The 23,099-nt window shown below is 39.6% G+C and overlaps 1 protein-coding gene across 1 annotated transcript; it reads right to left on the reverse strand.

The window, feature by feature from the left end:
- Window positions 1–6,917: 6,917 nt before the first annotated feature.
- Zranb2 (zinc finger RANBP2-type containing 2) lies at window positions 6,918–20,770 on the reverse strand. The gene is given in 12 exon segments (XM_032897115.1): window positions 6,918–8,610; window positions 8,612–8,625; window positions 10,180–10,321; window positions 10,323–10,338; window positions 12,027–12,113; window positions 13,351–13,520; window positions 14,010–14,144; window positions 14,482–14,558; window positions 17,265–17,347; window positions 18,305–18,413; window positions 18,506–18,558; window positions 20,434–20,770. Coding segments are annotated over 12 exon segments (999 nt in total). The 5' UTR covers window positions 20,490–20,770; the 3' UTR covers window positions 6,918–8,553.
- Between the last annotated feature and the right edge of the window lie 2,329 nt (window positions 20,771–23,099).

Consider the following 23,099-nt stretch of genomic DNA (forward strand, 5'->3'; position numbering starts at 1 on the left):
ATCCCATTTAGTCTTTCAACTTCAAAGTCTCTTGCCTTAGTATCTCAAGTGGCTATAACCAAGGCTTATACTACCATACCCAACTCAACATTGAATTAAAAATATTTTCTTCTTAGCAAATGGTAATGGGGTTTTATTTTAACAGGCACAACTGGCATGTTTCTCTACATTGAAATCCACCAAATACTCATTTCATTGCCAGAGCTTGGTTGCAAGTAAATGCTCTTCAGTGGGAGTAGCAGGGATCTTGGAGAGAACAATACTCTATGACTTAGTAGAGGCCCACCAATGAATGCACGAGATAGGATGGGACATGTCAAAGTGATACAAGTGCCAACTTTTAAGTGTTAGAAACTAATCCTCAACAATTTTAATGAAAAAAAAAAAATAGTTGATTGCCAGCCTTGGCTAGGTCTGGGTTCCTGAGAGAATGGGTATCTGAAAACCGTGAAACAAACCACTGGAAGTTAAATTGTGGGTTAGTAACTGACAGCCTATTTTCTGCTTGAGACAGCTTTCCAGAATGCTCTATGTTCTGCTTTCTCTGGAGATTTCCAGACAGCTCTGTGTTCTGCTCTGCTCGAGACAGCTTTCTTTTACTATTGTAAAGCTCTCTGGATAGCTCATCTCTTGCAGACCAAAAAGGCCAGTCTTTTATTTTACATATCAATTGAATCTTTTGCCCCAGGTTCCCTTCTGATTATTCCATGGATCATCATTCCTTGAAGCCAGCCTCTGGATTCTTAAGAAGAGACAGCAAACAAAAGCACAGGAAATAAGATAGCTGCCCTGGGATTACCATTTTGACCACGCCTGGACCTCAATTCAATCTGACCTAGGCTGGCCTTGAACTCAGGCATTTGCCTGCATTTGTATCTTCCTGCCTTTGTATCTTTCTGACAAGGTGACTCATAGTGCAAGCTGCCCTTGTTCCTTTAGATCTGTGATACTCCTTATACAATTTATATTTCATCCTTATATTTTGCATAGTTTCAAAATTATATATTTTCAAACTCATGTTTTTAGTGTTCTTTCCCACAGCCTTAAGGGCTGTCCTGAAGGTCAGAGCATTTTAGCATTTTGCTGAGACATAGCCATGCCCTTGCCTCCCAGACTGTGCTCTGTCTTTGATTATTATGGTGTCATTAACCTTGGCAGAGAGGGCATTCTTCAAAGGAAGAACATGAAATTATGTATACTACTATACATACAAGACTTTTGCTCATACCAACCATCACACTTGTGTAGGTCCACACCCTTCTGGCTCTGTTCCACGGACAGGAACCATGTCATCCCTTACACATGGCCAAGCAGAACTCAGCAAGGTTACTGAATTGTAACCTGTGTATAAGGTAAATAGATGTACATTCACATATTCATAAGTAATAAAATACACAAGAGAGATCACATATGTAGGTAGCAGCATCAGAAAAGTGCCCTTGCTTATCACTGCATGCCAGAAACCATTAATTGCAAATACAGTGAAAAATTACTTCATAGTAGAGAAAGCAAACATGATCATTTATGCAATGGTGATTGAGCTGTCAGGTGTATATATCATACACTTCATGAGAGGAGAAAAAGTACATCTTTGTAGCAATTTTTCTGAAAACATATAATCCTAATCTAATGAGAAAAAGGAAATGATAAACTAAGACCAAAGATTATTCTACAGATACCTGACAAGTAGTCTACAAGACCAAGGTCCTGAAAAAAACAAGAAACTATCTCAAATCAGAAAAGAACAAAATGTTTAGTGTAGTATCCTTAGTTGGGTTCTGGAGTAGAAAGAGAACTTAACTGTAAATTAGTGAAACTTATAAAAGTGGATTTTATTAATAAAATAATAAAATTTTATTGGAGGCCAGTAGAATTGCTTTGTATGGTTACCCACAATCACCTTTGATCGCCCAGAAGTGCTTCCTGCAGCTATGTATAAGCTTTTATATCTGCTTTCATAAGCTGCCCTTGGGATCCTAACATGAGAGACACCTGAACCAATATAAGAAACTGTTTGGAATAAGACTTTTATAGGGTCTTTATTACAAACTCCAGCTTAGGCTCCCTGCCAATTCTGACACAGCAGGACTGGAAGGTGGAGCCTTGAGCCTTGTTCCAGGCAAGCATTTATAGAGGTAAGAAGGGGTTATCTAGCCTGGCATATATCTGATTGGGGGGCCATTATGGACTTTAACATAATTGGCTGGTACTGGGAGCCAAACCATAAACTTAACTTCTGCTTTTCTCATGATTGGTGGTTGTTACTAAGTGAAGTGCCAGGGGCAAGCTTGTAACCTGGAGGTGCAGGTCTGTTGTGAAGTAACCTGGAAATTGGTGCTAGGTTCTGGCTTGTTAGTTAACTTCAGTTCTACCTTAGGACAGGTTCTCTAAGATCTTTAGTGTGAACCCCACAAAAATCTGGTCTCTCAACAGCTATATGGGTTGTCCTGTTGGCAAATTAAGACAGGAATGTTAGACAAGGCAAGTCCCCTTGCCAAAGGTGAATACTCCAACCAGTGGGAGGAGGATAACTATACAAGACATGTTCCTGAGGAAGTCCCCTATCCCTAAATCCTGATTGGTGGAATAAATTGGCACAGATGTTTGCAGATCTCAGGCTTAAATAGCTCTACAGGATCTGGACTGCAATGTAGCCCTGACCAGTGTTGGGGTGTGGTGTTCAGTAATCCATCCCTATTTGACTGAGATTGGTCTTTGAGTGGTTTGTGCTGTGATTCCCAAACTCCAACAATAAAGAACAGTGGATAAGGGCATAAGAAAGTCTTGTATTTTTGCAACTTTTCTGCTATATGGGGTTGGAGTCTTTCCCATGATCTTCCTATTCCGTTGAATGATTGTATTTCTAAGGTAGGTACTAACATAATACAGAAGTACAGAACTCTTATGTATAGCTTATAGTTTTACACAAGCATGTGCAATTGTCAGCCATCTAGATTGACATACAGTTTTAATTAAACAAGAGGATGTTTGAACTTACTAGCTAACCAGGGCATCTATTACTCAAGAATTAACTATTATTTTGATTTCTGCTGGAGTAGCTAAAATGTTGAAAATTTATGTATATTGCTTCTTATAGTACATATGTTGTCAGTTCTACTGAACCTAGGATCAACTGTGTATAGGGTACTTCTGGACATGCCTGTTGGGATTATCCTAATTACTTTAACTGATGGGGAAGACCTAATAGTGGGTCGGGCCATTTGCTGAGCCAAAAATTCTGGACTGTGAGAAAGGGAGCTGTATAGCAGCATGCACTGTGGCTAGGCTACCTTCTGATCCTCAGTGTTACCTGCTGCTTTGATTGACTGTATATTAAACTTTGGGCCAAATTAACCCATTCTTTAAAGCTATTGTTAAGGCATTTTATCACAGACAAAGACACTCTATATTCCTAAATATGTAGTTGAAATGGCCTGTAGACCCTTTTGCAATGTTCTTTAGTATCTTAGACCAGCTCAGTTGGTCAGTTCTCAAGTCTGTTTTCACTTAAATCACTTCAATTGTGACAAGAAATGTGTATTTCACCTTTGCAGCTCACTTTTGTTTTATATTCTGAAGATAAATAGGTGCACTCATGAAAGGCCTTTCAATCCATTGATCTTTATCATTATTCACAACTTTTTTGATCTTTATAAATTCATGCAGGACTCTTTGGGGCTTGGGTGTAAATTGACTTACCTTAAAGATGAGGCAGAACATTGCGCCAATTGCCTCGCAGTACATTTCAGTCTCTCTGCAGCATGGCAGTCATGTACTTTACCAGCACATACAAGCTCTACCAGGTCGGGCCTAAACATATTTAATACACCCATACGGATGCTGTCCTATGCCATTAAACTCTGTTTTTTATAGGCTTTGGTCAGAGGCCTAGTGGTGAATTCTTCTAGCTGTTTAATAGTTGGTGCACTACCTGTACTTCTGATTTGTATTTTCATGTTGCACACCTGGCTTGCCTTGCTTCACATCATTTGATCTTCTATCTACTTTCCTTTCCATTGGAAAAAGGAGGCACATCAGGAAATCTAAAAGCACTTAATATTGAACCATCTAAGCAGCAAAGTGACAAGTATCGGTATGACCAAATGGAAAAACAAGTGTTTCTTAGGAAGAATTCCACAAAGGTTTGGATAACATCTTCAGTAAGAGGTGGATTTTGCATTTCCAATTCCTTTACTGATGGAATGGAAGTACACTAAATATCACTTATGAGGATCATTAAGGAAGAGGATTGTCACCCTAAAAGCTGAGGTTAACATTCCTAGGATGTCACACTGTACTGGCTGGCTGGCTTTGTGTGTCAACCTAACAAAAGTTGGAGGTATCACAGAGAAAGAAGCCTCCCTTGAGGAAATGCCTCCATGAGACCTAGCTATAAGGCATTTTCTTAATTAGTAATCAAGGGGGGGGGGGTCCCCTTATTGGTGGTACTATCCCTGGGCTGGTAGTCTTGGATTCTCTAAGCAGGCTAATCAAGGGAACCAAGCCAACAAGTAACATCTCTCCCTGGCCTCTGCATCAACTTTTGCTTCTTGCCCCTGTAGTTCCTCCTGACTTCCTTTGGTGATGAAAAGCAATGTGAATGTGTAAACTGAATAAACCCTTTCCTCCCCAACTTGATTCTTGGTCATGTTTGTGCAGGAATATAAACCCTAAGACACACACATAGTAAGCTCCAGAGATCAAAAGGGTGCTTTTTAAACCCACAGCCCTAGACCACAGGGTAGTAAAAAAACCAAAAACCAGACCTAACCCAGTGGGTTAGGAAGTTGCTATGCATGGTGGTTTGAATGAAAATCATCTCTACAGCCTTGTGGGAATGACATTATTGGAGCTGTGGCTTGTTGAAGACACTGGGAGTGAACTTTTGAGGTTTCAGAAGAGGCCCAGGGTTCTTTCTTCTTGATGTCTATTAATCCAGATGTAGAATTCTTGGCTTCTCCAACACCATGTCTGCCTTGTGCTGCCATGCTTTCTACCACAATGCAGCAAACCTCTACCTGTAAGCCAGTCCCAATGAAATGTATTCCTTTACAGAGTTCCTGTCATCATGGTGTCTTCACAACAGAAACCCTAAGACCTAGGCAGAATCCTTCAAGACTGTCAGACAAAAAGAATGACAAGTTATAATCTTATTGATTACAAAGGTATTATAATTAATGTATCTAGACTAGACTCAGGAACAAATGAAAAAAAAACTGAAAAAGCTCAAATTAAATCTGGAATAACATCCAGCTGTAGCAGTGCATACCAGAAACCTCAGTACTTGGGAAACTGAGGCAGGAGCACCCAGGTCTGACTGTAGCAATTATCTTCAAAAAAGTCAGAATCTCATGGTAGCTAGGAAATGGTATCCTGGTTAGCTTTTCTTGTCAGCTTGATACACTGTAGAGAGCCACCTGGTAAGAGATCATCACAACTGAAGAACTGCCTATGATCATGTCCATGAGAGACTGTCTTAATGATTAATGTGAGAGGGACCAGACCACTGTAGATGAAACTCTGGTCAGGTAGGCCTGGATGGCCTGAGCATGCAACCAATAAGCAAGACTGCTATCAGGCAGCATCCCTCATGACTCCTGCTGGAATTACTTGGCTCTGAGTTCATAATCCTGTACGGACTAGCAAGTAGCCCTGCCTGTATATTCCTGTCCTACCTCCTTCAAAGATGGAATGTGACCTGAATGTATAGGATTGAGTAAACTGCCTTATCCTCTAAGATTCAGGACGTTTTATCACAGCAACAGAGATCAATAGGAAGTCATTTTCTTCAGCAATTCACCTGTTAGTAGGTTGCCTATGCTTATGTGGTCAGCACTGACTGGCCTCTGCGGGTTAAAGAGAGGGCATGAAGGTGGGAGGAGCTCATGTTAGCAGGGTCTCCAAGGACTTGTGGGTGGATATGATCAAGATTTTGCATATATGTATGAAAACTGAAAAAATTAAAAAGAAACGAAAACCAAACAACAAAAGACAAGCCAGAACATAAAATAGTATACAAGCATTGATTTTCTTAGTTCTAAAACATGAATTCACAATGTTAACAAATATTGGAAATGAAGAAACAGTTTACATATAACCTTTTGTAACTTGTATAAATAGGAATCCTGAAAATGCCCACTAATAACTTCATCAAGTTGCTATCCTAAAAAGAATTTGAATAATTGATTTACCAACCATAGAAGTTATTTGACTTTTTGTAAGACACAATAGTAAAATCTGTTATTACTCCGCTCTTCTGGTTCCTGCAAACGAGTTTTTAATTGCACTGTGCTCTAACCTTCGATGATTGTGTAGTCTGCTTAGTGAGATGGTTCAGTGGGTAAAAGTATGGGCCAGCCAACAATATTAAGATTGATGGCCTGGAACTACCACGAAAGAGGAAAGAATGGATTCTACTAAGTTAATCTGATCTCTACACTTCCACACTGTGGCAAGTGTACCCCATCCCCCATATCATATAAATGAATAACAACAAAAAACCAACAACAAAAAAGTGTTTTATACTTTCCAAAAATCATAAAACTTCCATGCTCCGATAGTGGCCCTAAGCGCCAGCAAACAGGAAAGGGACAAAGAATGACAGTAATACCCAATTATCTTTCCAACTGTGCCTAGATGGCCTTGTACTGACAACTTTAGATTCCAGTGGAAACATAAAAAACTTATTGTCATCACTGAATGTTAAGTATGAGCTCCTGAGTGATTTTAGGAACATACTGATACTCTAGCTGACCACAGGGAGTGAGGTATGTAATGTCCTGTTAGCAAGCATACACAAAAAAAAGGTGTATCCCAAGTACCCCAAGTTGTTGTCTTCTTGTTTGTTATGTTTTAAAGTTAGCATGATGAAGTAAACAGTGGGGGGAAAAAGGCTATTATAAGCTTAGGACATTCAGTCAAAGCTTAGAACATTCTAGTTTATTTCTAATAAACAACACTTGATGGTTGACTCACAGATTTTATTTACATTTGTCTACAGTATCATTTCCTTATGAAATGAACTAGTACAGCTCAATTAAACCAAATCAAATCATAATCATCTGAACTGTTTGAAAACTCCTATTAGCTAAATTTATAATCTTGCATTTGCCTAGTACAGCTCAAGTTTTAAATACAGAAAGCACAAAAACAAACCAAGGCTAACACGTCGGATCTAGAAGATCTGGGCAACTCAGAAAGTCGACTTTCGAGAAGTCTGAGGCACAATTACAAGAGAGTAAGAGTTCGTGTGCAACCTACAGTAAATGCAGCAAGGAAAATAAGACAAAAAACACAGGAAAGCTTGTAAAAATATTACCAAAATATTTCTACGTACGATATTTTGTTTTCATCTTTAGATCAGTTGAGAAGAAAAACACTCACTTTAAAATAAAAACATTTCGTTTGATCTGTCTACTAAACATCTCAGAAGGCTTTACTTATATTTAAACTGCAGCAGACAAATACTAAAGGAGAAACAGGAAGTAATTCCCTCACAAGGAGTCCCAGCATAACTGTTGTCCCTTATATACTTACCTTGCTTTTGCTGCTGAAAAGACTGTTAAGAGAAACCTTATAACTTTTAAACCAGAGAACAAAATGGATCTCAAGTGACCAGATTTTAATTTGAGAAATAAAACTCTGAAAGCATTTTAAGCCATATGTTTTTTTTTTTTTCAGGTGAGAAAAATGATTTTGCTTAAATTGTGGGGAAGTAAGAATTCTTCTGTTACTTAGATATCTACAATGTTAAAAATCAGACATCACAAGGCAAATGTTCACTTAAATTCATGTCTTTGTTAGCCTGCCACTGAGAAACAAGTTTCAAAAGCTCTCGTCAATTGGCTCATTAACTATGATTTAGCCTTTTTAAAAATCTTTTATCAATCAAGTACAACATTTGGTAACTAGATTTATTTAAAGGATATCCACATTTCTTAAACTTTGAGAAAGACATTTTGAAGTAATATGTGGTTAACCTTCCCTTTCCTTCTGTAATTTCTACAATCCTCTTGCATTAAGAGGTGTAAAGCTGGTAAGAGACAATGATTCTAAGGCACCCTCAGCTTGTTCCCAGTTGTCAGCTTTGCAATGTAGTTTACCTCTGGTAAGAAATTACTGCATAGGTAAATAACATAACCAGGTTGACTACTACTCCCACATGAACATGAACTGGTTATTCCAACTAGCTTACTAGCTTTGCCCATGTGTCTGAAGTTCAGGCAAGCCCAGGCAACCGTCTCTGCCAATAGAACATTTAGAAATGAAAAGGACAGGATTTAAAGTAGGAAACAAAAGTACTCCGTTATTGCTAGGATGGTTTTAAACGAAGTAAATGGTTGTAAATAATGGACAGAGCATTTATCTGGGGAACAGTATGGCTTAAAATGCAATTTACTTTCAGTTTCACAAATGAACAGTTTTATTGTTTTGAAAAGCAATAAAGGCATGCACCTCTACTAGCAGATGTAGTACTTCTGACCAAATGAGACATCAACTTCCTAAAAAATATGCTTCATGCACTGTACTCAATGTTTTTTAAAGATGTAAATTTTAATACATTATTTCTTTTTTGAACTTGAACGGGAACCAGAATGGGTTGATCCGGAGGACGACCTGTGGTGCCTGTAAGACATAAGAGAGCAACACAATCTATAAACAGCACTAAACCAAGTGTCTGTTTCTAAGACTGCAAACATCAGAGAAAAGCAGAGCAAACACTAGGTACCTTGATGCTCACAAGAGTAGTTAAAAACTAAGATAGCTTACACACTTTTTGAATGTAAGCCCAGAATTGGTGTGATTTGAACCCAAAACTCTCTACAATTTAAGACTATAAACTCGTTTCAAATATAGCCACCTCTCAATTATTCAAGGTAATGAAGGAAAAGTCTTGAAAAAAAGCTCATAATCACATACATGTACAAGGAAGGCACAGAATCCTGGTAAGGTGTGATAAAGTCTATGTCTGCTGTACCACAGAGAATACACCGGGTCTCTATGAACACAGCAAGGCTTCTGAGTGCATGAGAAAGTACATTCAAAGCAATGAAGTTTTGGAAGTCTAGATCACATAAGGTGACTGTATAGTTAGGTAAAGTGCTAAGAGTCATGCAGCCAATATGAGTAAGTCAGTATCAACCTGGGCAAAGTGGTGGTGTTCCGTAGGGGTTGGCCCTGGGCTCAGGGTTGTTTAATGTTTTCACCAATCACCTGGCTTATAGAATAGAGAACATGTGCATTAAGTTTAGATGACAACAAACTAGGGGGGGATTATATGTGGCTAAGATAAAAATTTTCAGAAGTGGTAGAATGGCAACAGAATGAATTTAATTCAAGTACAGAGTAATTTTCATATAAAGAAACAATGCGCAGAAGGAAGACTGGGTACAATCTTGAACTTGAATGTGAAGGACATGTAATTCTGAGAGTAGGAATAACATGACCCTACCCTCTGAACCCAGCCATCACCAGACTCTAATGATCCTTCTTTTCTTTCACAAGCTGAGAGAATATGGAAAATTTGCCAAGATTACAAATGAAGCCACAAATCATTATTAAGACATTAAAAACCAAGAGAAAATTAGTGAAACCAAGCAATCAAGTCTGTTGCAGAAAAGGCTGACACATGACAAGTGCACTCTAGATACAAGGACCCAGAGAAGGTCCTTTTCAAAAGAGAAAAATGGATCTGGACTGCAAGATGAAAAAAGTATTAACTCCAAGGGCATACCCTGTACATGGCATAAGTCATGTGCTACAGAAGTGCACTTAAAACGTATTTAAAGGAGGACAGAGCCCCAGGATTTTGCAAGTTCATCCTGACTAGGTATCCTAGGATCCCTACCATTGCTAACATTTAGTTTAATAAAACAAACACAGGTACATTATTTTAACATATTGCTTTTGGGTTTTGATCTTTAAAAACACAAAAATAACCGAGAGTTGGCTATAATACACATGGAAATAAAATTGTAACAATAAAATGATCAGAGAATAGTCTGTCCTGTAACTCTAAGTTAATAAACAAGCTAAACAAAGTAATCTGAATTTTGAAGTTTAAAGATAAAAAAATGTAATTTAAAGAACAAAGGAGAAAAGAAATCTAACCCTTGCCTACAAAGTCCACCTATGAAATACACGTAAGAACACCCATTCTTATTCTACAGAAACCCAAACCTTTCGGGTGACCGTGATCTCGTTCGTCTTTTTTTGCGAACAGCTGGTGAAGAAGGTCTAGAGCGACTCCTCTTCCTGTCTCTTTCAGGAGATGATGAAGAACTCGAGTAAGATCTTTTTCTTGGGGAAGAAGAGCCCCTGTGGGACCTGGAGCTGGATCTTCATTGATTGAGAGACAAAGCAGACGTTTCATTAAAGGCAGAAGGGAAGACTGTCCAGTTCCCAAAAGCACACAGGGTTGTACTATGAGGACTTCATGAGGGAGTACTTACTGCTCACTCAGCAGGAGACTTCTGGGTCAACCATGAACACGGTCTACTTATACACAGTCATCTCATATGTGAAAATTCTAAATATTTACCCTTGCTAATTAAAATGTGGTTTACCGAATTAAGACAGAGTATTATTATAATTGCTTATAGTGTTCCAGTTTAAAGTATACAAACATTGAAATCAAAAGGTAACTTTAATTCTGTGACTTTATGGTCAGAAAATAGATCCTTCCATTTGTTGGGAAAATCCATGTTATATAAAGCTTGCCCTAGACAATGAACTTAACTTCTTACAGGTAAGGTGCTACAGACAACTGAGGGACATGGCCCAGAAAAAGAACACTAAGGTGTGAAGTAGTCAATGAAAATGGCAACTTTAAAATGTGACTTGTGCTTAGAATTGTGCTATGAAGTATGAAGTGGTAACATTTGTGTTTTAGGTGGAAATAAATGTGCAATTTAAAAAGCAAATTTATCTTCATTTACATAATTTAGTTGAAGGAATTTAGCTCAAACTTCCCAAAAAATTCACCTTTGGGCTTAAAATAAAATGAGAAAGCCCAAAAGGAGAATTCTTTGGAAAGTTGTAAGCAATTGAATGTTTGGGAAGGCTATGAAGGCTGTTCTGTAAACCTCAGTCCTACAGTTCCCAGAGGGACCACACCAAGACTCCACAGTCTGAAGTGAGCACCGACAGCTAATGCACATTAGAAAGAAACCTTTGCTTTACTGGGCACCATCACTCCTCTCCTCAGGGGGACTCAGTGGTAACTGCCCTCAAATGCTAGAATGGGCTCAGGTACGTGAGCCTTTCTCCAGAAGAGTTGTTAGGAAACATCAATGTGAATCCTACAAGTGGGATTCTAGAGGCTTTCATGTACGTGCTGCGAGCCTGCAGTAGACAACAATACGGTGACTGAACATAAAGGCAGCACACTGAGCAAGCACAAAATCTAGGGCTTCTACTGCTTCTTTACCAATCATTTCCTTTGATATTTAACTAAACGCAACTGAAATGTTCATAGCATGGCTTATATCACACCATACCTAAGCCAACATCCTACATAACTTGGTTTTAGGAGGGTGTTCATTACACAGGTAATTTATAATATTCTTTAATGTCAGGAGATAAACATATAGAGCACTCACTAGAAACGAAGAATAGGCAAAGCTATTGTAAACATTTGCCTGAAATACAAAATCTGTTTTGAAGCTGTATGATGGACTGGCTGGTCTTCCTCTCAGCAGTAACTTCTCATTTGTGTGCCAAATTTAAATTAACTATAAACAAACATAATCTTAATATACTAGGTATCTGGTGGAGTAACTTGGCTTCACCTTCCTACATTACACATCTTAGCTATATATGCACCCCCCCCCCCAGTCGACCATGGAAATGTCTTGTCACACTGTGCAGTGGAAACGTTTTGTGGTGAGATTAAGCTGAGGCAGGTGCATTAGGTTCCCAGTGCTACAATAGAACTGACAAGTAGAAGCAGAGGAATGAGAGAAGCAGCGGAGCCGTCTGAAGCCTGAGCACTCTCCTCTGCTGTACAGAGGTGCTACCTCATTCACCTTGATTTCGAACCACGGGATCTGGAATGTTCTCTGGAACCGGAGTGAGACCTGGACTGCGAGCTGGAAGAGCTTCTTGAACGGGACCTGGAACAACACGGAAGCATTTTTTTCCCCTAGGACCACATTTTTGAGCTTTGTGATATGAACACTGAAAGAAAGGCATATATTAAGAGTGCATTTTTTCACATAAAAAGGCATCTATGCAAGTTATGCATTTTCCAAACAAAAATACTTAAAACAAAGCTTCTTACTGTAATAAAGACTAAGTTTAAAGAAGAAAAAAAACAGTGACCACTTTCCCAGCCTGATTAAGCTACCAAATGGGAAGTAACAAGGACCGGTCACTAGATAATGTTACATTTCCATTCTCCAGGGTTCTTTGCATGTTTATTTGAAAACCCATTTCCCGAGTCTAGTAGGCAGAAAACCCTAATTGCTGCATCACATTTTGGTGTCTAGTCTTCATCTGTAGAGAATAAAAGATTCAACAACCCAGTGTTCTACATTAATTACATTACTAACAGACTATAGAGCCAAGGGAAATATGACCTTCACACTCTAAAAACCACAAATGACATCCCTCACACCATTTTTAGTTTGTTCTCACAGGAAGACTATCACACTTATCTCAGAATCAACTTATGGGTGAGGAGAGGGACTAGGAATTGAGCCTAGGGCCCCACACATGCTAAGACAAGGCTCTATCACTGAGGTATATTTCCCTGGCCTTCAAAATTAGCATTCTTAGGCTTTACAGTACTAATTAAATAGCTGGCAACATGTTTTATTCTTAAATATCATTAAAAAATTGGCCATTAATGCTGACCCATATAAAGCAATGTTTAAATTATAATATCAAATACATGTTTTAAATATCTGAATATCCTGGACTCTTTGGAAGCATTAACATTATGGCTAGATTTGTTCTCTATTCAGAAGATTGACATCAAAATAAATTATCAAAAATTATGTGTCATTAATGCTCAGAAAAATCTAAAAACTAAACTTTAACATATTAAAATAAATTTCTACTTTACTAGACAATACCCGAACACACTCTACCTACTTAGAAATACGTCGCTTAGAAGGTGCTTTTGAACTTAAGGTACTCTAGTCAAAGCCAAAGGGGTGACACAAAACAGGCAACTTCTAAGGTTTAAAATTTCTAAAAATACAGGGTACTATTTGCAGGATACAAAGATAAAGTGAGCTAAGGTGACATTATTGAAATATTTAAAATAAAAAGCTTATTTAAGTTAAGTAGTAAAAAGTTAGATACTGACATTTTGACTGGTGTTACCCTTGGCCTGCACCCGTTTACCTGGACCTGGACCTTGAACTTGAGGGGGAGGATGAGCGTGATGAAGACCTTGAGTGAGACGATCGAGACTTTGAGCGGCTCCGCCTATTGCTTTTCTTTTTGTTACTATCTTCCTCTTCACTGGCATCAAGATTATATTTTGAGAGATCAGCATCATCTTCATCCTCGTCCTAATAAAATTTTAATTCCATTTAGACATTTATATATTAATACTATCCACCCCAAAGGATAAATATTTATCATACTAAACATTTTCAGATGAGTCTGTTACCAAGCTTATTTTTAATTTGGGAGTTCATCCACTAAAGTCATCTGATAGAAAAAGAGTGTGTAGACAGTTCAGACAGGTTCCTAGAAGCTAAAGCACTGGTTCTCACAACATACACCAAACTGTCAGCAATTTTCAGTTCTGTCAGGAGACCTTGTCCACTACTAGCCTTAGTTTAGAATACCATTTTCTGTTCTCTGAGCTACAATAACCATTTGCTTGGTTCTGTTCACCTAAGGCCACAATGTGCTGACACTCATCACTCTGAAGAACAGAACCTGGCTCCTCCATGAGGATGCATGGCCACCAACGCTCCAGGTGTCAAAGGCGTCTTCTGCTTCAGAATAGTCCCAGTAACATAAAGGGGAGAGGAGAGGACAGGGAGCATTACCTCATCTAGCTTATATTTAGAGAGATCTTCATCCTCATCCTCTTCTTCTCCCTCTGATTCTTTATCTTCAACTTCCTTTAATATAGATGCAGGACCAACTGCCTTCCCCCTGTATTTTTTCTTTTTACGTCCAAACTAAAGAGGAAAAAAATATTTATACAGGCTGAAAACACATAAAAATATTTTATTTTCAAAACCTACTTGTACCCTTGTGGAAAAGGCAGATGTGGAAGTGTAAGCCTGTAATCCCTTGCATGGAGATGGAGGATCCCCCCTGGTCAGTCAGTCCAGCTAATGGCTGAGTTATAGGTTCAATGAGAAGTATCACCTTAAAGCCTCTACAGATGCACACAAGGCCACATGCACCCCCTCTATTGTACGTGCACACATCCATGCACATACAGCTTTTCTGAACTGCAGGTATTTTTTAACATTTCTCTAACTTAAAAGTACACATCTAATGAGAGCTTACCTCATCATATTCCCCATCAGATTCTTCTCTTTCTATGTATTCAACGTTCTCTCTTTCATTAAAACCACCTCCATATCCTTAAAAAAAAAAAAGAGCATAAATTGCTGTAACAGCTCAACAAAAGTATTAAGCTCACTTTTCCCAGCTAACACAAAATGAAGATCTAATAAATGGCGGTCATTTACATAACTGATTACTAGCCTTTTTCATGATAGAAAACAAGTCAGATCTACTTTAGTTGTAAAGCACAACTTAAAAATTTCATGACAGGTCATTTATGAAATAGATATACAAAACATCTTTTTCTGCTATGACAAAGCAGAATTTAATTCTGTAATTCCACTGTAATTCTTCTAGATCTGGGTTATTAATTAAAAAGTACCATTGGTTAAATTTATATTCATTAGGTAACACAGATGTTGAAGGTCGGGTTAGGATGAACAAAGTGCCAGGAAGCATGCAGCTGAGGGGCGCATCCTGATGTGAGCAATCACAAGACACAGATCTATAAAAGGTAGGTCTTAGGGGGAAACCACAAGTTCAGTTATAATAAAATGAATCTGACAATTACATGGCAACGTAAGATAAGTAGCTGTATAGGTAGTTATAAGAAATCTGATGTTGTTACTTAAGGCTTCAGAAGAAAATATACAGAAAACAAAGGAAAGAAGATTCAAATAAGGTTCCTGAGGTGTCCAAAGACCCAGTGATAAGATGGAATGCAGAATAATATAGGAAGACAAAGCTGCCTTGGGAGTTAAGAGGTGGAATCCAAGGAATGAAAGAGAACACCTAGGAAGTTGGAAGTTAGGTAGTATGGTTCTCAACGTCAAGAATTATAAACAAATGAACAAACAAATCGGTGTAAAGAAAATTTGGAAGGACTTGATCCAAAAGATCTATCTGCCATTAGGCCTCTGATCCCCAGAAATCAAACAGGGACAGTGGTATGCACTCATAACAGGCAAACAGGGGAAGCAGTTTTACCAACTCAGGAGCCACATGCTAAATATGTGTGTAAATGTCTCTGACAATGGTTGGATTAATCGTTGGTAATGGGAAAATTATATTCTGTGAGGTCCTCCATTGACATACAGAAATATCATCCACACAATTACTAGGTTTTGGGACTCACTCTCAAGCAAGCCCGAGAGTCGACACTTTCATAGTTCTTTGACAATATGATGCTCTTACAAGAGGTACCATACACTTGCGTTACAGGATATGTAACAAGCTGGTACTGATGTGAAAGCTTTATCCTTACTGGCTAATTTCAATAGTGTTAGAAGTTTCTGTGTGCACTACCAAGGGAAGAAAGGAAATCAACAGCCTTCACTCAGCTGCAAACCCTGCCTTTCCAGGGAAGCCCACTGGTGTAGCACCATGTTATGGAAATAATCAACCAAATTCTGATTAGATGTAAAGCTCTCTACAGAAGACAAACTCAGGTGTGGTACTACACTAATAAGGCAAAATTTCCATGGCAGGTAGGTCACCGGCCCTCGGGGGAGCCCGATACAATGATACTGGTAAATGGACATAGGTAAGGGACACATGCACCTGTGTTCTTATCTTTATACCCATAGAGAAGTGCATCTCTTAACCATCACCAGAGAAGCTTCTTTTCCTAGTAGTCAAAGATTAAAACAGAAGTCAACAGACAGGCAACATGCAGTCAATGCGTGGAGTGCTTAGCTCTGAATGGCACATATCCTTTCCTCTAAGGCTGGTGATCATTAAAAAGGTATAGAGAGATTTTAAAGCCAGGGGGAGTGAGGTACATAGTAGTATTAGCTGGACCACACAGCATATGAACTTACAGTGGCTGTGACTATGTATACAAAGCCATTCTAACAAGAACAAACTGCCAAAGTTCCAGCATGAACTGGGAAGGGTCTATGAAGTCCCATTTAAGCTGGGATGTTAATTGGCAACTGAAGGCTATCAGGAGGCAATGTAAGCTTTATGCTCATGAAAGCTACCCATGCTCCAGTAGACAGATGGTCTAATACCTACACATACGAAGCCAGCACTAATTGTACCCAGTGATTTAAAAGGGGGGATGGGGGTGGGATTGACACTGATTGGGAACATGAGGTTGAGAAGGGAACATAATAGTGGGATTAGGAGAGAAACTGGAGATGAGTGAATGTCTACCTTATGAATTTGATCAAAACATACACGATGCACATATAAAATTCTTAAAACAGTAAAAAGAAAATGCAAACAAAATCCCAACAACAACAAGAATTTAGTTTTATGCTTTGTAATCTATAGCTTTAAAGTTTCTCTGATATCTAAATGTGGCTGAAGATTAAGAATTATTTTGTAAGCTTTATAGGCTGTCTTTAAAATGTCCTTTACCTTTCTGTCACACTAGGATCTACGCTATTGCTGTATCATTACTAACTACTATGCACACCAAGCAGAAGGAGGCAGGAAAGCATTTATGGAAGCTGAGAATCCTAAATGTTAGTGTAAGGCTGACTAACACTAGTTCATAAACTGAAGCTATTACATAAAAATTTTTGAGTGTTAAGGGGGGGAAAAACCTGCAGTAAATAGGGTGTGGTGGTATATGCTTATAATACCTGCACACAGGATGAGGCAGAAGCTGAGAAATGAAAGCTATCCTTGGTTGTACAGAGTCTGATGTCATCTAGGGCTCAAACAGAAACACACACACACGCACACGCACGCGCACACACACACACACCAAACAGAAGTAGACAGGTTCCCTTCTTTCCTATGCTCTCTTGAAAAAGTAGTATAATTATTCTTACCTGTTCTTTCTTCTAATTTAGCATACTTTGGAGTATTACACATGTTACACTCTGATCTTCTAGCCCAATTCACATTACTGCAACTACGATTATAAAACAAAACCAAAAAAACATTAAACCAGAAGGCCCCTAAACATTGAAAAAATACTATTAAAAACATTATGGTAAAACAATTAGTACAGAGCAGTGTTCATTAAGGAATAATAGGAATTAAATAAAATAATCTATTCAATATAAATTAGACTGAGAAGTGACATAACTAGAAATACACTACCTACCATTTCTGAATCTACAGAGTATGGGTCTCACCTTTCACAAACATGCTTGCTATTCTTAGTGCCATATGAGAAATCCTTTGCAGCTCACTAAATCGTGTGACTTACTTTGTAAGACAACTTCCCTGTATAGGTTCAAGGTCTATCCACAGGACCAGGCTTTATGTAAGATGCTTTTCTGGTCCACTGCTCTTTCATATATGTAGAATTTATTTACATAGCACAAACCGTGGAGATTGAGAAAAATCAATACAAAATAAAACTCTAAACCTGAAAGAAAATATTGTATATTTTTTAAGGTATCATGTGGCTGCTGGGAATTTAACTAGGGTCCTCTGGAAGGGCAGTCAGTGCTCTTAAGCGCTAAACTACCTCTTAAGCCTAAAAGGTAACAACAAAGAAATCTAAGAAGCAATTTTTATTGGTAGTCAACTTATGATTTTCAAGTTACTTTCATATTATGAGACAAAAAGTAAAAACAAAACAAAACAAAATTCCCAAGTCATGCAATTATTCAGAAACAAGAAGTAGACTAGTGTCTTCAATGCCCCCAGCCCTTTGGTTATCAGCTCATTAACCACCACCACAGCAGCAACTGGAAACACCCCTGAAAGACACCACTTAAAATGTCCCTTACACTATACTTAGATTAATTAATAAGTGTTTGGATTAAAATAGCATAACGTCTTACATAATTAGCAAGAGTTCGTCATGTTAATTGGAACATTTTGTTGCAGTAACAAGACAGTAACCAGAAGCACATACGTTTTGCACTGCCAATCATTGGCACTAAATAAGCCTCGGCTCTTCTCTGCCAGTGTCTTTCCTATTTCTGTTCCCCCAGCTTTCATCATCTTGGCCTCAGTTGTCTTCTCTGCAAACAGACAAAGAACTTGACATAAATCCTGGGAAATAAAGAAATGATCTGCATACACAGTATTAAGAGAATTGTCCATTAGCACTCACCTCGACCACATCTGTTACAGCTGGTTCTTCTGGCGAAGTTTACATTTCCACACCTGAAGATAAAATGAGAAACACTTAAAGTACTAATTTCTAGATACTTAAAATGTTTACATTTTACACTGTCCCTGGGACACAGAACAAGCTTATCCCATCATGTTAATATCAGCTTCAGCGGGAAGAAACAAGAGCTGGGTAAAAATCTCAACCTTGTGCTTTACAGCTATGGGAACCACTTCTGGATCCAAACCTTGCTGTCTTCAAACTAGCATGCATCATTAGACATAAAAGGCCCTTGTTCCAAGTGTCACCAGACTCTTCTATAACAATTAGACAAGATACCAGAGAGATTTACAAAAGGAGTATCAAATTAACTCTCAGTACAAGTAATATATGTGATGAGTTTTAGAAGAAGCATAAAATTCAAGCTGGGTGTTGGCACAAGCTTTAATCACAGAACTTGTGAGTCAGAGGTTGTGAGCCAGAGGCAGGCAGATCTCTGTGAGTTTCAGAACAACCCTGGCTACACACACAAGAGAAATTCTGTCTAGAAGAAAAAAGGAAAAAAGGAAGGGGGGGAAAAAAATCACAAATCCTAGGGATGGATCCACCAGGAAAGAACAGGTACAGAAGGACTCCAGAGAATTGATGAAATGTTCTTTGAGGTAGAAAGTAGGATGATAAGAAAAAGACTGGCTATATTAACTAAAAACATAACTAAGTAGTAAAGAAATTTGAGTTTACAGTATTTAAGAAATCTAAAACTGCAAAGAACAAGAAATAAAAACACAACCACCCTAATAGGTGTAACCTTATGACATTAAATATTTTAAGTTTTTATATACTTGCACGACTGTAGTATTTATCAGCTAAAGCATGTTAGATACTTAATTTAATGCTTCAGAAGCCACCACCCGATTTTAAAAATGAATGAAATAAAGAAGTGAATGGAAGTCTAACACTAAACTGAATGACTCCATACAACTTTATGGTTGCTCTTCCCTGTTAAAAAAATACACAAGTTCCAAGTCACACTAAAAATATGTTTTGGAAACTGTCTCCTTGATTTACATATTCGGTAGAAATAACATTTTGTTTCTGCCGAGTTTAGGTGTACAGTACTTTGAAGGAAGAGTCTTCCCATAATATATGGGTGTTTTCAGTAAGACGCAGAGCACATTTCAGAGTCGCATAGATGGTAGAGGCTGGTGTCTTAATGTCTGAAGGATTCCAATGTGTCACACAGTTGCCTGCAGTGACAGACCAGGAGGATCTCGGTTCTAGTCTGCTGACTTGGTGTGCTTAAGCCTGATAACATCAGTCAGATACCAACCAAGTGAATGTGAGTGACATCATTTCCTTGCTTTCCACACACCACCCATGTTATTTCGGTGTTAACTGTAATCGAGCAATGTATTTTCTAGCAGAGGTACTTCAAACTAGACGCTCTGCAGTAGACAGAACTAGGAGTAAACCCGGATTTCCTTCAGCTCTGGCTCTGGCTTTCCAAGAACACGAGCTGGTACATCACTTTAAGAAAAAAACAAACAAACAAACAAACAAACAAAAAACAGGGACACCTATTCAGTACGATCTCCATGGCCAAAAGCGGAGCACACCGGCTTCCCGGCCACGTACGCGCCCAGGCCTCCTGGCTCTAGGCAGGAGGGTGAGAAAAGCCAAGTCACTGGGGACCGTCAGCAGGCCCGAAAGCACGGCGGCCGCAGCGAGGGAGGGACGGACAGCGTGTAGCCCCGGTAAAGCTACTGAGTCGAGAGCTCTGCTCCGCGCGGGGTCACGTGCGGGCCGCCCGCGACCGCTCAAGGCCGGCGGCGACCGCCCCGCCGTCCCCACAAAGGCCGCGGCCCCGTCGCCGCCCTCACAGGGGCCTCCCCGCCGGCCCCGAACCCACGCCGCCCCGACGCACTCACTTCTTGTCAGGGCAGATCCAGTCCCCGTCACTAACTCGGAAATTCTTGGTCGACATCTTGGACGCCAGCAGCAGTGCCGCCCGCAGCGACGTCCCCACCGGAGCCGCGGGGCCTCGCGCCGGGCTGTCCGCGCGCCGCCGGACCCGCCCTCCCCTGGGGGTGGGGGAGAACGCAGACCGCCTGACCGCGAGCCTGGAGCAGCAGTGCGGAGACGACTCCCTAGAGTCAGCAGCCGGTCCAGAAGCTCGGCCTCGATGCGGCCTCACGGAGTTCCTGAGCAGGCGTTGTGAGGACAGCCCGGCACGGCAGCCATCGTAGCAGAGCTCTCCTCAGGCCGAAGGACCCTAGAGAAAGACACTTCCGCTTCCGGGGCGGGGCTAAGTGCTCAGAGGCGGAAGTGACTCGGCGAGCCTCGGCAGCCCACGGGCTTGCGCGTTGCCTAGGGTTCACTCGGGCGAGCGATAAGGTGGGCGGTTCGAGTCTTGGGAGAAGATATTTTATTTTTATTTTTGGACAGAGTCCGAGGCCTAGCCCAGGTTTCTCCGGACTTTACTGTTTCGTCCATACCACTTCGAACCTCTGTCAGGTTCTGTAGGCCACGTCAAAACGCTAGGCTTTTTCCTGTGAGAAAACAGGGTCTCACTTTTAGCTTCACCTGGCTTGTGTAGTCCGGTTGCTTAGTATTTGGACGGAAAAGTCATTCTAATAAAGGGAGACAACTTTCCTTTTTGGGCTGTTGTTTAAAAACTTAGCTTTTAAAATACTTGATATCTGTAAGAGATAAGACCTGAACACGGAAGAGCCATCCAAAGGTTTTAGGAATAGAACATTGTCAGTATTGATACAATTACTAGTGTCTTCTGACCCCAGCTCACTACCTTTCCCCAGATTTAACACTGGCCCTTTGGGTTTATACTCTTGCTTTATAAAAGACTTAGTTCATATACTGTAGGCTTACTTTTTAAAGTAAGAAACAGGGATAATCTGCTGTTACAGGGGGTTGCTTTTAGTTCGGCATAGATTCTGAGTTTGCAGATAGTTGCATGTAGCTCACTTTTATTTCAATGATACATATTCAGAATTCTTTCTTTTGACAGTTAAGCCCCAAACCCTGCACTTTGTCACTATTATTCTTACAGTTAACCCACAAAACCCATGTTTTGCCATTGTTGATCAACACTCGTGAACATCTATGCTGTACACAGGTTCTGGCATTTACATGGGGTTCCTAGCATATAGCTCATCCAGGAAAAACGTTGTTAAACTGTTTTGGTTTTAATCTAACACCTTTGATAATTATATCCATCTTGATCATCTCACCTGAAAGCTGTTGGTTGCATTTTATTTTGATAGTTGTCCACACTTTCCCAGCTATTTGGCACTGTATAATCACTGTTTTTTTTTTTCCTGGATTTTTATCTTGGGTAATGTAGAATTTTTATTTTCTTTTAGCAAGCAATCCTTTGGTTGTCATCACAGGCTCAGTCTTGGCGTGTGAGTACTGGTTCTATATCAGTTGGCTCCTCTGAGTATTTGCTGTGCTTTAAACAAATTGCTTTTATGTGTATGGATGTTTTGTCTATATGTATGTCTGTGTACCACATGCATGCTGGGCACCCTCAGAGGCCAGGAGAAGGTGTGGATCCCCTGAAACTGGATTTACAGATGGTTGTGAATCAGCATGTAGGTGCTGGGGATCGAACTCTGGACTTCTGGAAAAGCAAGCAGTGCTCCGAGCCAACTCTCCAGCCCCTGCTGTCTTGAGTCTGTCCTACACATAAACACTTGGATTGTTTCAGTATCTTAGTAATACTTTTAATTGTAGTTCATTACATGAATCAGTTCCATCCTGCTTTGCTCAGTTGATACTTGAACACAGAACTTGGCTGGATTCATACTAGATTTGGAGGACAAACCTCTCCATCCATCTTTTTTTCTTAGATTCCTCTCATGTAGTCTGTCTTGCAGTGTTCCCCCATTCCTTTTTTGTGAGAGATTTCCCTTGGGTTTTTAGCAGCTTGTCATAGCTATAGCATTTGACTAGGGCCCTAACAAAGGGTGAAGTGGTGAGGGAAAGAGAAAGTGTGCTATGCTTTTCCACCACACTTGGAAGACTATGGAGACTTCCTTTCCTTGTATAGTTTCTCCTGTACTTTCACTCTGGGTGGGAGGAGAGCTGTGAAATGTTTAAGTATTTCCTTACAAACCGGTAGCTCACAGATATGCATTTCCCCAGTTCATATGGCTGGAAAAATGTTTTTTAAATTAATTCAATTATTACTGATTGTGCCTTTACTATAGATTTACCAGCTAGATGCCTGGCCAGCTACAACAGAAAAATAGCAAAATGAAATGAAGTAACCAACAAACAGACACTACTAAGCTTTGGCTCTCTGTGGTAGTTTGCCCACAGATAAGGGCAAGTTTTATCTAAGTTTTCCATATGGTTAATGGAGAAAGACAGACAGCAGTGAACCTGTTCTGTCTTCTGTTGCTGCAAGTCATGGAACTACAAAATAAAACCGTAATGTGTAAAACTATGATCCATTCATCAAAGTGAATGAAGAGGGGTAGAGGGTGGCCAGAGTCCTTATTGTACATTGTAGGCAATGTGTCCTCATCTGCACATGGATTGATTTATATTATTTTAGTTTCATCATGGTGTG

The sequence above is a fragment of the Rattus rattus genome, chromosome 3 (genome assembly GCF_011064425.1).
Source record: "Rattus rattus isolate New Zealand chromosome 3, Rrattus_CSIRO_v1, whole genome shotgun sequence".
Classification (NCBI taxonomy): domain Eukaryota; kingdom Metazoa; phylum Chordata; class Mammalia; order Rodentia; family Muridae; genus Rattus; species Rattus rattus.